Source organism: Cyprinus carpio, chromosome B9, assembly GCF_018340385.1.
Source record: "Cyprinus carpio isolate SPL01 chromosome B9, ASM1834038v1, whole genome shotgun sequence".
NCBI classification, from domain to species: Eukaryota; Metazoa; Chordata; class Actinopteri; order Cypriniformes; family Cyprinidae; genus Cyprinus; species Cyprinus carpio.
Window position 1 is genome coordinate 26116832 of NC_056605.1, and position 16178 is coordinate 26133009.

General features: G+C 34.1%; 1 protein-coding gene across 3 annotated transcripts in view; it reads right to left on the reverse strand.

Annotated features, from left to right (window-relative positions):
- Window positions 1-16178, reverse strand: part of LOC109096284 (zinc finger protein 385B) — a 122002-nt gene that overhangs the window by 24075 nt on the left and 81749 nt on the right. For all 3 annotated transcript variants that reach the window (XM_042731742.1, XM_042731743.1, XM_042731744.1), the window contains one exon: window positions 8607-8749. In XM_042731742.1, coding sequence (XP_042587676.1) covers window positions 8607-8749 — 143 coding nt within the window. The remainder of the gene's footprint in view (window positions 1-8606; window positions 8750-16178) is intronic.

The window sequence follows — 16178 nt, forward strand, 5'->3', positions numbered from 1 at the left end:
AAGTCCCTGCGCTGTTGGTTTCTAGCACTGACAGCTTTGTCAATGGGATAGTAGCCAATTTCTTCATTTCATTTGTGTATTTTGAGTAAATAATACTTTTTTTTCATTTCATGCAGAAAATCTAAGTATTTCCATAGTAATATACATATACATAGTAAATTCAGTTTTTTTTCTCTTAAGAAAGTTTATGCATAGCTATCATTCATAAAATTTTATACATACACACACACACACATACACACATATATATATATATGTGTGTGTGTGTGTATGTATATATATAGACTGGATGATGATGAGATCAGATCTCTGTGTGGAGCACTAGCTGTTGTCAGACTCCTTGTGCAAATTGTTTGGAAATGTAAACTGATATTTCTGACATGCTACAGCAAAGATAACTGACTTAAAACCATTGTTCAGCTGGTAAAAATACTAGTGTTCTAATAATTATGGCCACCACTGTATATAGACATTATGTTAAAATGTTAAATTAAATGCATATATTCAACTATATACACAAATACAATTTTAAAAAGTAAAATGGAATAAATCTATAAATAAAAAGTAAAAAATTCCATTATTACGGTTTTTACTGTATATTTGATTAAATAATGCACCCTCTGTAAGCATAAAAGACTTCTTTCAAAAACACACAAAAAGTAAAAAGTAAGATCTGTTAAAAAAATAAAAATACATATAAAAATACTATACACACACAAACACACACACAATTTTCGGAACATGTTATCATGCAACAAATATGCAAATTATGTAATCAATGACAGTTCACTTCTGTTAAGTCAGATAGCTATTGAACTAAATATGAGTCCACCACCCATACTACCCATACCACCTTTTTTAGCGGACTTGGTTGCATTTTGCTGATTCCATTTTATCCTTGGATAAGAGTTCCTTCCTTTTTATTTGATTAGGGGACAGTAAAGTAGACTAGCAGCCATCCATTCATGACCTCTGCAGGTCACTAATGCAGTTCCTCACCACTCGGCCAACAGCACAGAAAATGCCCCCTACCACCCCCCAAACATTCTGTTTTTAAAGAATCCAAGGTCCATAGTTGCAGTCTGTCAGCTCTCTGACATGCTACCTGTTGTGCATGACGTTGAACAGCGGTAATCTGTAATTAAAATCTCGCTCTCCCACCACAACAAGCACAACAGCTATCAGTGCAGGGAAGTTCCAGGCTAAAGATATAATGACTGCGGGAGATGGAGGGGTCAGGAGAGAAGATACAGCTGGTGGGACTGTTGTTGTGCTCTTCCTTGCCATGTGGCTGGAGCGCCCTGATGTGTATTAAAAATCTGCTGTATGGTACGCAGCTCAACCTGTGGCGCTGGAATAAATTAGACTGAAGATGGATGGGTTACAGTGTCCTTATATGGCAAAATATGAGCTCATGAATATTAATTAGTTTGTACTGACATTGCTCAGAGATTACAAATCTGAAATGTCAAAAGTGTGATTTTAAATTAAATGGACAATCAGTTTTTAAATGTCAAACGTCAAATCGTCAAACGTCAAAACGTCATACTATGAAATCAGAAATAACATTCAAAACCATAAATGAAAATATAAATAAATGATAAACCATCAGAACTGTAAAAAGTACACCAAATGGTTATTGTAGTGCCCTATTAAACTCCTTTCCCCCAAATTCTATGCTTTTAGTTTGAAATTTGTAATTAAAATTTTAATAATAAAAACGGATGCCCGATCAATCAAATTCATAAGACTTTAACAATTTGATAATTTATTACAATTTTAACAATAATTTTTCCCTCCAGAAATTTTTAAATAAATTTGTTCTTTTCACTCTATTCACAAGATCACATGAGCGTGACAATTTCATTTATTTTTTATTAATTTATCTTTAAACCAGTTAAAAATACACAAATTCAAATGTGAAGTTTGCTTTCGTATGTTTGATCTTTCAAGATTCACCACATCTTGCATATGATTTTCTTATTTATGTCTCTGTTCAAGTTTGTTCTGACTCTTCACTCCATCTTTTTTTCTTTTCTTTTTTTTTTTACCTCCCATACAAACACAGATGATGATGTCAGGCATTGTGGGCGGAGCTCCATCTCATGAGATTTACCTGTCAATCATGCATTGTTAATCACATTAGCTTGAGTGGGAGCTCTCAGTCACTGTCAGATGAATATAAATTACACTTCCCTGCCATTCACCTCCATTCTGACATAATTAAAAATCTAACAAGCAAACAAACATGAAATTTGAAGAGTAATATCATTCAGAAAGAGTGCACTCACACAGATCACCTGCAATGGCAAGGAAGCAAATAAATGAAAGAGAAAAAAAAAAAAACTGACTAATTGATTGATATAAACATGCAAATCTTATAAAATTCTCTTCAATCTGTTGCCAAGCCATGACTTTAGTGGAACAAAAAAAAAAAAGAAAACCGCACAAGAAGCAAAGAGTTCATTGTAATGTCCACTGTGGCATCTCTCAGGGACAACACTCACAATACAACAATCTTTCTTTTTCTTTCTTTCCCTGGCTGTCTCTGAACCTATTTATGAGCTCCCTCAATGATATCTGTAGCTCTGTAATAGCAGAAATATCTTGGAGTGAGTCAATAGCTGTGACCTTGCCAAGGCCAGAGACGGTCTCTGAAGCACAGAAAGCACAGCAGATGGATAATATGGTGCTTCTCTTCATGGCTGAGAACACCTGGCTGAGCACAAACCGGCCTCAGTCTGTTGTGACTCTGGCAGCATTGATTTCAGTCACAGAGAGAGAGAGCCGTGACTATGCGCCCGCTGTAATCACGCTGGGATCCCTGATCGGGCGCAGTGCTCTCAAGCACATAAACACAATCACACTGATGACTAACTCCTCTTTATCCAATGCTGCCACAACTGCCTCCACCGCAGAGATTTATTCAATATATTTCACAAATCATGAGACAAATTAGCCTGATTCCACTTGCTGTTGTTATGATTTGTATTCATTAGCGTCAGGGATCGGTTCTTATTCAGAAATGGTTTCAATCAGTTTGGTTAACATTTTTCTTCCGCCAATGTGGAACAATAAAAAAATAAATAAAAATCACATGCAAGTGTACTATATTTCACAGCCAGTTCTGAAAAAAAAAAAAACTATAAAAATTATAAATGAGTCACAGATGCAGAAAGTTATTACTATCTGACTTTAAATGAAAAGAAATAAGTTGTATTTCAAATTTGTAACCAATATGTTTACTTTTTGTTTATAACTAAAAAAATAAATATATCTCATTTACTTGATTAAAAATATAAATATTGTGAAATATTACAAATTAAAATGAAAACAAAAAATTGATTTAAATATATTTTATAACGTAATTTATTTCAGTGATGGCAAAGCTGAATTATCAGCATCATTACTCCAGTCTTCAGTGTCACATGATTTTTCATAAATCATTCTAATATGTTTATTTGGTGCACAACACCATTTCCTATTAATGCCAAAGCAGAAAACAGATGTGCTGCTTAAAACTTTTTGTGTAAACCATGATACATATATTCTTAGGATTCTTTGAATAGGAAGTTCAAAAGAACAGCATTTGTAAGGAATTGTAATTGTAGTAACAAATATATATATACACAGTATTTATATAAATATTATATAATATGTAATACAAAAATATATAATATTTATATAAATACTGTATATATATATATATATATATATATATATATATATATATATATATATATATATATATATATATATATATATATATATATATATTTAGACACTTTTTTATTTGTTTTAACTACCCCTCCTGAATAAAAGTATTAATTAAAAAATTTGTGGTTTTGAATCTTTAGTGGAACCATTAACAACCAAATTGTTAAATTCTTCATGATTCTCATCCCTAGTGTGCATCATATTGTTATCATCATGCAAGAGGCAGAATGTGTATTTTGAGATATCGTGTTCAGTAAGATGGTGGGCTTGTGTTAATAGCAGCTTGGAGGACTTGTAGGCTTCTCTGCATGTGGAGTGGAGGAAGCACTAATTATACATAAGGACACCTGCTCATGATGTTCCACAAACAGTGAGCTCTGACGGTGTGCCAGGAGAGGCATATGTCAGGGCACAACTCTTTGTTTTTATGACACAACGGCAGTTCTCTTTCCTCTGAATCTCTCTTGAGTCATGCTTGTTATGCAGTATACTTTCAAAACTCAGTAACTTAACAATAATCATATTCATGCTGTAATTTAAAAGAGGATATACCAAACTTCCAGAAACTTAAATTTGACTGTTTACTGTCTACAGATGCTGGGATAAAAGTGAGGGATTCAACTGAAGTTCATTTTAATATTTTTTCATTTTTAAAATGATATCACTAAAGCTTGTGCTGTTGTTTACCTTCCATAATGATGTCACTTTCTGAAAGATGATTGCTTTTGTTATGTGAAAGGATAGTACTAAAGACTGACTGGATGTGAAGAGAAACTTAGGACAAAACCTTATAATTGGTTATTAGTTAAAACAATTTTAATTAAATTTCAAAAACTTAAAATGTAGCATATGCTCAAACCAAACTGGTGAAATACTCACTTTATGATGTCTTGAAGAAAGAAAACTCATTTCAAAGTTTAATGTTTTATTCAAGATATTACACATGGAAATGTACTGCATAGTAGAAACGATGTCTTAAAAGCATAGATGCTGATTAGAGGGGAGTCACCATGACAAGAGCGGTAGGAGAGGTGAGTTCAGTATAAGGGACAAACAAACAACAGCGCTGATCAAGCGATACCTCCAAAATACCCGCAAATCATGCACACCACTAACTATAATTAGCCTATGCCATTCCTGGAAAGCTCAACAGAGACTACTGTGATTAGTTTCATTAGGAGAAAATAATTCATTTGATGGCCTTGTAGGGAGATGGTATAATTACGCTAATTTAGCGGTGGTGTGATTGCAGCCCGGAGAACCTCTTGATTTGCACCAACAGTCAAGCAGTAATTATGACAGCTTCTGCCGTGTTTATTTGTTTATTTTTGGTTTAAATCCATTGGGTGCTGGTCCATAAAAACAGTGCGGTCAACTGCAGACAGATCGGTGAGAATTTAAGAATTTACTTCCTTTTAACTGGAATTAGAATCAAATTTACACACATGAAGCTAAAATAAAATGTGAAGAACAGGAAGCAGAATGTACTGAATTCTATTGGGTGTGTGTGTGTGTGTGTGTAATATATATATATATATATATATATATATATATATATATATATATATATATATATATATATATATATATATATATATATATATTTATATTTATATTTATATATATATTAGTGCTGGACAAAAATGATTTTTTTTTCTTTAATCTCGATTAACTGCATGATTTTTCTGCGATTAATCAAGATTAATCGCATTATGCACAAAATTCAATGATGAACTCAAAAGAAATGTATTGCACACTTTTTTTCATTTAAAAGTACTGCAATATGAACATTTGGTTTGCAAACACCTAAACAAATAAGGTGCTTTTTTCACAGCAGTATTCGTTTTACATAATAGCAGTTAAAATATTTATTGTAAATCTCAAATTAAACATGAATTTAAATCAAATTAAATATAAAATCAAAGCTATTTGCCCCTGCCAGGGCATTAACGTTTTCACAGAAAATATTTTATAGTTTGTTATAGAAAAACAAATTATGCTCAGAGTCTCCATCATAACATTATAACAGGCACCTTCCGAGTAGACACCTGCACTATCGCGGGAACAAACACAACAGAGTGCGGAGACACAAGGTGGTAGAGACTCGTGTGTGCAGGATGTGGGAAAATAAGGGTGTACTCACACTAGACAATCTTAACCATGCCCGAGTGCGTTTGACCCCCAAATCCCAGTTCGTTTGACTAGTGTGATCGCTCCGTACCGCGTTAATGCACGATAAAATAATTGTTGGCGTTAAGTAATTAGTTGACGCAATAACACGTTAAATTGCCCAGCCCTTATTTATATATAAGATTGAATTGAAATTGAAAAGACATTGTAATTTAATTCTGTAATTCGGAATGGCACACCATCTTTGTGACACACTGACCCAAGACTTGGCCTTTACTAACCGCTTTAAAGAGCACTGTCACTTTCAGTCACAGCAAGACGGTGCATTGTGGAGAGTGAGAAGAGTGACAAGAAAGTGAAAGAGAGAGGGAGAAAGTGAAAAGAAAGAAGGAGAAAGGTTTTGGGCCACACAATAAAACCACGGCAGTTAAACAAGCCCCACATTCAGACTGACTTGCTTTCTATTTCAGATCCCATCAGCCTCTCTCTCTCTGTCTCCCTTCATTGCCATCACCACAGCAGTCTGGGTGTGGAGATAAAAGCACAAATCGATTTTGCTCCCTCTCATTTTGGGGGTTGGATCAGGGGCTGGAATCAATGCATGAGGGGTCGACACGACTGCAGACTTTCCCTCGAACGCACACTGGCGACGTTCAGAACGGAACATACTACGACTGCATATCTTGAGAAAAAAAAAAAAAAAAAACTGCCATTAACTGGGATATAATAAACTGAACATCTGATATTGCTACTGTTTTAATATCAAGGCTACAAGAACGAAACACAGAAAATAAAAAGTGAAACATCATCTCATGTTGAGCAGGGTGAGCAAAAATGACCAACTTGTCAGCTATACCTTTTTTAATATCTTGCCTACGGTCTGCTAGGAATGGAAAGTGTTTAATTAAGGACATTTAAAACAAACACTAACAGCTGATCCAGAAGATAATTATGTGGAAATAAAAAAAACTATTCACATTGAATTCGCATTGAAATTTATTAATGTTGCGATAAACTGCATAGGCCCAACTAAGAGTTGAATGGATCGTAGTTGATCCGTGATCCGTACAGACCAGGCCCCATGCTTCGGCACACATGTGATCCGCGGATTAATTGCAAAATTTAACCATAATACAGTGAAAGTTTATCATTTGTACTTGTTTACAGACTCAAGCAATTTTAAACTACTCCAACACAAAGAAGATGCGAAAGAGATTGATTTGGTACTCGCGCACATATGCAGAGATGTGTGTGAACACCAAACTGAATCCTCTTTCGCATCTCCTTGTGTTTTAACAAACACAAACACATAAAATTCTGATAAAATACTCATCTCGACAATCAATGTGGTAAGAAATAAACTGTATGAGTATCATTGGATCCGTGCATTAGGTCTTAAAAGGGACAGCAGCCTATAAATATCTGATGCTGTCATTAATGCTATAATCAAACAATAAAACACAGATTTGACAAAGATTAATATATATGTAATCTATACAGTGAACACTATGCAGTGTTATTTTGCACTCAATTATTACATTTCTGTACCTGAATACCGTCAACCTTATTTATTTGTAACTTTGTCCTGTTGTATTTATCTATGCTTGTAATTTGTGTATTTGCTCTTATTTTTTACAGGCTCTTCACTTGTCTTTAATCATATTTGAACTTTCTTAGTAAGGCTAGTAGTTTTTGTTGTGGTATCAAAGAAGGTATGTTAAATGATAAATGGAAAGCAAAGTTACATTGAATAATTTTTTTTCTTGCTGAACTCAAAAATGATCCGATTCGTGACTTAAAAAAACATTGAACCACTAGGTCAAACAATATACAAAATTAATCAGATTTGGATTTATGCTCCTGTCAACCAATAATTCAGCACAAAAACACCTTGTTTATCCTTGTAACATTTTTTGTAGTTTTTCAGTAAAAACAGGAACACTGTGAACTATTATTACAAATTAAAATAATTGTTTTCTATAATAATATATTTTAAAACATAATTTATTCCTGAGATGCAAAGCTGAATTTTCAGCATCATTACTTAAGTCTTCAATGTAACATGAAGCTTCAGAAATCAATGTGCTGATCTGCAGCTCAAGAAACATTCCTTAGGATTCTTTGGTGAACAGAAAGTTCAAAAGACTTGCATTTATCTTTTGTAACATTATAAATGTCTTTAGTTTCATTTTTGATCAATTTAATGTTACCTTCCTAAAAAAAAAAAAAAAAAATTCTGAAAAAAAAAAAAGAAAAAAGATGGGTGAATTTTATTTATTTATTTATTTTTACCATATTTAGATATTTGATGAGGGCATTTTGCACAACCTGGCTAATTTGGCATGGCTCTAGGTTTCTGCAAGCCACAAAATTTCTAATTACCTTTTAAACATCGAAAAGCCGTTTATTTTGCTGTCCTAACTATGCAGGATTATATGGCTAGTTGCATTTTGTTATTTGCATTCAGCATTGTTTTTTCCCTGCTGTCTGCTAACCTCATGGCTCATTTTTGGGCGAGCCTCCAGTGTAGTATGCCATTCTAAATAGCCGCTAGCACGCAATTATCAGACCCTCTTCCAAACAACCACACATGCTGCAGTTTGCGAAGGACGATATACACCTAACAAAGAACATTATCCCTCCCCACTCCATGATTTTCAGAGAAGGTTTTAATTCCATCAGTGTCAACACACAGGAACGAGGCCAACATTAAAGGGGCAGACGGCCAAGAGCAGAGAGATGAAAGCAGAGATGCTTACCGTATTGAAATTAGGGAACAGGCCGACCGGAGAGGAGCTCTCCACGGGGAAGGTCATGAAAGGCTTCATGTCCAGACCGGACTGCATCATTAGAGAAGGAGTCCGAACCAATGTGGGGAGTGTGTTGCTATGACAGGAACTTCCTGGAGAAGAAGAAGAGGGAGAGAATTAAGACACAACAGAGACAAAACTTACAAAGCTTTAGGGACAAAATATCCCTTTTGCGTCCACTCATGCACAGATGAGGAAAGCGAGAAAAGATGCGTTAGAGAACGGGCAGTGATCAGAGGAAACTCAACATCATCGGCCAAAGAAGCAGAATACTCTGGGGAGGAAGACTGGCACAAACAGAGACAAAACAGAGAGAAAGTTTGACAGATGGTGAAAAACAGATCAGGAAAGACTAGTTCTGCTATGCAATGTTGCAAAATTAGTTAATTTACCTATGACAATTTTGTCATCATTTACTCTTCCTCATTTTTAGGTGAACTATCACTATAAAACATCATTGGCATGCATATTATTTGCAAAGAAACAAATCTCTTAATTAATTAACTTGAGTATTAAAAAAGCTTACATTATAATATGCTCACTTCATTCAATACATCATTGTATTGATAAAAAAAATACATATAAATTAAATATTTTACCCTATAATATTCTGTTTATACATTGGTTTATTAGAGTATGCTTACACCAAACCAGTGTTGTTAATGTTAACTAAAACTATTAAAATTTGTTTTCATTGAAAACATTAATTGAAATAAAGCTAAATATTATATAAAAGTAAGAAAATGTAAATGTAAAATAAAAATTACAAACTGTCTTGTCAACTAAAGCACTAAAACTAAAGCTAAATAATATATATATATATATAATGTTTTTGAAAGAAGTCTCTTCTGCTCATCAAGCCTGCATTTATTTGATCAAAAATACAGAAAAAACAGTAATATTGTGAAATATTATTACAACTTAAAATAATAGTTTTCTATTTGAATATACTTTAAAAAAGTAATTTATTCCTGTGATGCAAAGCTGAATTTTCAGCATCATTACTCCAGCCTTCAGTGTCACATGTAACATCCAGTCTATCACATGATCATTTAGAAATCATTCTAATATTCTGATTTATTATGAGTGTTGGAAACAGTTCTGCTGTCTAATATATTTGATGAATAAAAGGTTAAAAAAGAACTGCATTTATTCAAAATAAAAAAAAATTATAATAATATATATTCTAATAATATATTTTCTTTACTATCACTTTTTTATCAATTTAACACATCCTTGCTGAATAAAAGTATTGATTTTATTTAAAAAAAAGGAAAAAAAAAAAAAATTACTGACCCCAAATTACGGACCAGTAGTGTATATTGTTATTACAAAATATTTATATTTTTAAAAACATAGCTTCTTTTTTTTTTTTTTTTTTTTTTTTTTTTTTTTACTTTTATTCCTCAAAGTATCCTAAAAAAGTACAACACATAATAAAAATAAAAATATTAAGCAGCAGAACTGTTTCCAACTTTGATAATGAATCATCATATTAGAATGATTTCTAAAGGATCAAGTGATAATGATCCTAAAAATTCAGCTTTGGATCACAGAAATAAATGATAATTTAAAGTATAATAAATGTAAAAACAATTGTTTTAAATTGTAATAATATATCACAATATTAAATTTTTTTTCTGTATTTTTTGATCAAATAAATGCAGGCTTGATGAGCAGAAGAAACTTCTTTCAAAAACATTAAAAATAGTAATGTTTCCAAACTATTGGTCTGTACTGTATATATATATATATATATATATATATATATATATATAAACTTAAAATAACATAAAAAATAGCAAGCAGATAACAAAATTACTAAAACTTTAATTAAAATGAAAGCAGAAAATAAAAATAAAAGATAATGTGAAAATGACCTATAAATTAATAATGACAAGTCTTTGTTATTACTGATAGTTAAACTGATAGTTTGAGTCCATTAATTTCCACTATTGTGACAATAACAAGTCTATATAGTAAGTGGGTTTGAATAAAAGCATCTTCTAAATGACTTCTTGTCATTGTAGCATGCATATTTGTCACAAGTAAGCTCATCAATTTAAATCATTTTTAATTCTATACAACCAGTAACTTAGTCTCTTTTCATTTACTCACAATTATTCATTCTGACTGGAGATCTGGATCACATACTTCCACTATAATAGAAGAGAGTCATAATGCTAGTGCAACATCGCTGAATAAATTGGCCTCTAATGCGCTTTGATCAGCGTGAGCAGTACCACATCCATTTATATGACACAGTGACAGCTCCAATCGGACGTGTAATGAAGAAGGATCTCGTGTAATGCGCCATGGAGATATCTAATCATGTATGTGACGAAAGGGAAAGGGTCATTTTCAGTTCTCTGCACGATTAAAAGAGATCCACGATCCTTCGTTGTATGAATCAGAGGTCAAGCTGTGAAAAAACTGCAGACCATGGCTATGTCGTCTTAGTCTTAAATTTCTGTATGTAATGGTTAACAATCCTTGTAATGCTCCTAAAAACGATGCTAAAGAAAACATGCTTTTAGCATGGCAGGGGATACAGGAACATCTAAAGCTACTGCACAGCACCCCGGGAGGTATAATGCACACTAATGCTGCTTTAATCATAAGCTAGCATGGCACATTTGTGCTGTTTGCAGAAAAAAAACAAGCTGCAAATGTGCTTTTTTCTTGTCATTTGGTGTGTCTGAAGAAAAGTCCGAAAAATAAACAAGGAATCAATGGCTGTCAGAGTGAGCCAAACGGCAAAAGGAGTAAGGCAGTGTATGAGGAATGCTTTTTGGCTTTCTTTTCAGATGTCGTCCAACAAGTCAAAGCTGACTAGACGCCCTCAATGAGGCATCTTGTAGTATGTTTTGTGGCTGCCTTACAAGCATTATTTGGTTACATAAAACTGCATTTGTGGCTGTAAAACAAAATCAAATTACGGAGATGAAGAAAAATTGTTATGGTTACGCTGTATTCAGACTGTCAGAGTCAACATTTCAAGAAAATCGCTTCTAATTTATGTGTAAATGCATGTTCTTTTTTTTCCCAAAACATCACTGATTGCAATGCACAGGCCAGAACAAGTCCACTTCGGTATAATACAAATGCACACACGCCATCACTAGACAGATGCCTCTCTCACCACCTGTACATCCGAGTGCTGAAACAGACTTATTTTATTCCCATTTGCTGAGTTTAATGAGAACCACATGCAATAACTGAACTTGGCCCTCTGACTGGCATCAAAATTCATAGCCGTGATTTGAAGCTCTGTGGCCTGACCAGAACATTCAGTTTCAATAAAACAACTGCGTTTTCATGGTTCAGACGAGGCGAAACGCTGCATATTTCAAAGCTTAATGAAACCATCAGAGATGCAAAGACTCAGATGGGTAATGATTGTCCTCATCATTAAGGTTTTGACTCACTGTATTAGTTTAACTGCTTTGATGCATGAATTGTTTAATCGCAAAGGAAAATATTCTTAGCGATTCCTTTTTACTCCAAAACAAGACTATAATCATTACCAATATTTATCTCTGCCAAAATGATTCATTTTAAGAGAGTTACACATCTGGCCATTGCAATAAAAGATAGTATTTCATTTGTGCATTATCACGTTTGTCAGCAAATTCTTTTTCATACAATAAAAACACAGGCTGCATCTGAAATTGCATACTTCCCTACTATACAGTAGGTGAAAACAGTATGTTAAGAGTTGTAGGTACACATTCACAGGTTACATCCAAAATCACATACTTGCATACTATACAGCATGTGAAAATAAAAGTGTCCAAATTCACAGGCTGCATCCAGAATCACATACTTCAATACTATATAGTAGGTAAAAACAGTATGTGAAGAGAAGTATTTACAGATTCACGTTCTGCATCCAAAACTGCATACTTCCATACTATATAGTAGGTGAAAAATGGTATGTGAAAAGAGAAATATGTCTGAATTCACAGGCTGCATCTTAAATCACATACTTCCCTACTATACAGTAGGCAAAAATAGTATCTGAACAGTAGTATATATAGATTCATATTCTGCATCCAAAATTGCATACTTCCGTACTATAAAGAGGTGAAAACTGTATATGAAGAGCAATGTATACAAATTCACAGGCTGCATGCAAAATCACATACAGTACTTCCCTTCTAGTAAGTAAAAAACAGTATGTGAAAAGTATATTAGAATTCACAGGTTGCATCCAAAATCACATACTTCCCTACTATACAGGCAAAAATAGTATGAAGAGTAGTAGGTACACGTTCACTTTCTGCATCCAAAATTGATACTTCCCTTGTATATAATAGATGAAAAACAGTATGTGAAAAGAGAAGTATCTCAGAATTAACAGGCTGCATCTAAAATCGCATACTTCCCTATACAGAAGATGAAAACAGTATGTGAAGAGTAGTATGCTGCGCGTCCCTGTCTGTGTAATAATCAAAGCGTACGCGTGTTGTGCACCCACCTATAGGTGCATATTACTATCGTGCTCTTTAAATAACAAAGAAAAAAATATTACGCCAGACTTTAGACCAGGTTTGAGTTGGTCTATGTCGCAGTCTATTTTCAGTTCCTCAAAATAGCAATGAGCCAACAATGTGCCTGAACACACCTCTTTTTCAGACCAGCACGCTCATGGGTGCACAAATGGGCGCAAATGCATTTGCTATTTAAACAACGTGGCGCAGGACGTGAAAATGAGATCTGAGTTGGGCTGAAACTATATCAAAAACACTTGCGCCGCGTGTATGATAGGGCCCAGAGAGTATGCGATTTTAGACACTGTCACTGTGACATATGAAGACAACAGTCACAGAACTTTGGATAAGGGGTCATCAGCCATGGTGGTCAGGATGTAACATTAAACCCTGGAGTAAGTGATGGATGCCATGCATCAAAGCTTTAAAAAAGAAGTGAATGCATTTCCCTAACAGTTTCTTTTGATTCTCTCTATTTATTTTACCACACTTATACTCTACTTCAAGTGCCAGCCTAAATTGCTGGGAACAATACTAGAAGATCATTACAGAGAGACATGAGCTCTGTTGCAGGGCAGACATGCCAGTGGTTTGAAGACTGTGGTCAGGGCCAATCACTAAAACCGATGACAGGATAAAATGTGTGTGTGAAAGAGGCCGCAGTAATTACTGTTCTTCATTGTGCACTCTGCAGCCAAAGAGCTGTGTTTGGCCAGATCAGGTGTTATGAAGCAGACAGAGCACTGGGAGAAAACAGCGGCATGAGAATCAGTGATTTATGATATGCACTGTCAAAAATGTTACAGTAAAATCCTTTTAATGGTACCATTACCATATCATATATTGCTATACACACACACGGTAATACAACATAATTTTTGTATACCATATACTATAGTGTTTCAACGGCTCACAAATCCCATGGTTCGGATAACAGAGAGAACAGCCGGTAAAAATAAGAACAAATACACAAATTATAAGCATAGATTAATACAACAGAATGTTACAAATAAAATAAGGTTGGTAGTATTCAAATACAGAAAAGTAATAACTAGGGAAAATAACACTGCAGAGTGTTCACTGTATAAAATAAATATAGATTTTTATTACAGCTGTTTTGTTGTTTGATGATCATTAATGTCAGCAGCAGTATTTATAGGCTGCTGTCCCTTTAAGATCTGATGCAGGGATCCGATATAATAATACAAATCACATCCGATTTCTTTCTCAGCTGTTTTCATTCACTTGAGACATAACTGACTGTGTTTACCTGAATGATTGTCGAGATGGGTATTTTGTCAAAATTTTATGTGAATGCATCTGTTCAGAGGATTCAGAAGATGATTCAGTTCAGTGTTCGCGCGCCGTCTGAAACGCGTGTGCGCACTTCAAGTGTGCATTTAGAGAACAGCGTGCGAGTAAGGAATCAAGTTCCCTTTCGCCTTTTCTCTCTGGAATAGTTTAAAATTAGCTTGCTTGTGTAAATATGAACAAATGATAAACTTATACTCTATTATGATAAAATTTTGCAATTTATCCGTGGATCATATGCGTGCTGAACCGTGGGGCTTGGTCCGTACGGATAACGGATCAACTACGATCCCTTTAACCACTAATATACTACTTTTTGTATACCGACATAGTACTTTTGTCACATACTGTTTTTCGTTTACTATATAGTAGGGAAGTATTTTGGATGCAGCCATGAAGACATTCACGTTTTGTTCATGCATAAGTCTGGATGTTTGAGTGAATCGGTTGAATGAATGATTCAATAAACTTATAAAGACATTCATGTGTTTCGTTCTCAAAGGAGTGTATTTGAGTGTATTTGAACAAATCAGTTGACTGAATGAATTAATTAATCAGTCATTCATAAACAGTCATTTATTGCCACCTACTGGCATAACTGTAACTTGCAGAAACAACCAAGTCAACAGTTCTCAATCCAAAAAATCGGCACCAATAAAACTTGGAATACAATACACAAATTTTAAAATCGGAACAGATTCTACAACGTTAGACATCATACACTTACTGACTTTGTAAACAGTCAAGGAAAATCTGGGCATCAAGTTGTCTGCATCTCAACAAACTCACATTAGGAGACAGTAAGTGCCCTAAAGTTGGCTTAAAATAGCAAACTTGTTTGATGTCCTATGAATGAATGGAATCACAGTCTGAAGCTAAAAAAAAAAAATTGAAGTCTGTGACCATCATACACTTCACAATTTTTTATGAAATCTGTCAACTCAAATATGCAGAAGGACTTTGACTTTTGGCAACTAGTGTCAACTTCTCCAGATTGAAAATTTAGAGAAAATCGGGGCAAAAGTCATGTAGTGTATTCCAGCCTTAATATACACAGATTGACATTATGACTCAAACAGTGCAAACAGAGGTATAATGAGATAGCACAATAAATAGACATATGAATCATACCATGTAGCTATGGAAATGAATAATTACCATAATGCTTCTACCATAGTACCTGTCCAAAAACTCTTTGGAGGCTAAAAGACAAAAACATCCATTCTGCTGATTCTGTTCAAGAAGATTATAGACTCGGAACATGAATCAACAGTGAGCTTCTGATGTGATATTCAATTTGTTTCTCTTAGAGCAGCAGTCATTAGGTCTATCAGAGCCCTGAATGTATGTGTCATTCAAATAGATTCAAAAGCACCATCTCTTAAACCACATCAGTATCCAGAGAATGAAACTCATGAAAGTAATGACTGTTACCTGGGAAACGCTTGTGACAGCCAGAGAACATGTTGTGAGGAGATGTGGAGATCTGCGTAATTTACATGGTGTCTGGGGATGTGATTTTAACAGGTCCTATCAGGATTTGTTTGCAATGACCCTGATAACAGAGAGGGTAAAAATAAACTCTTCATTTACCTTTTTAAACCTATTTGGTGTTTGCGTATGCTGATAATAATTCAATCTGAACATAGGTTATGTTTTTATTTGGAGGTTAAAAAACAGGTAACAGTGGGTAAAAGCTATTTAAAAATGTCTGTTT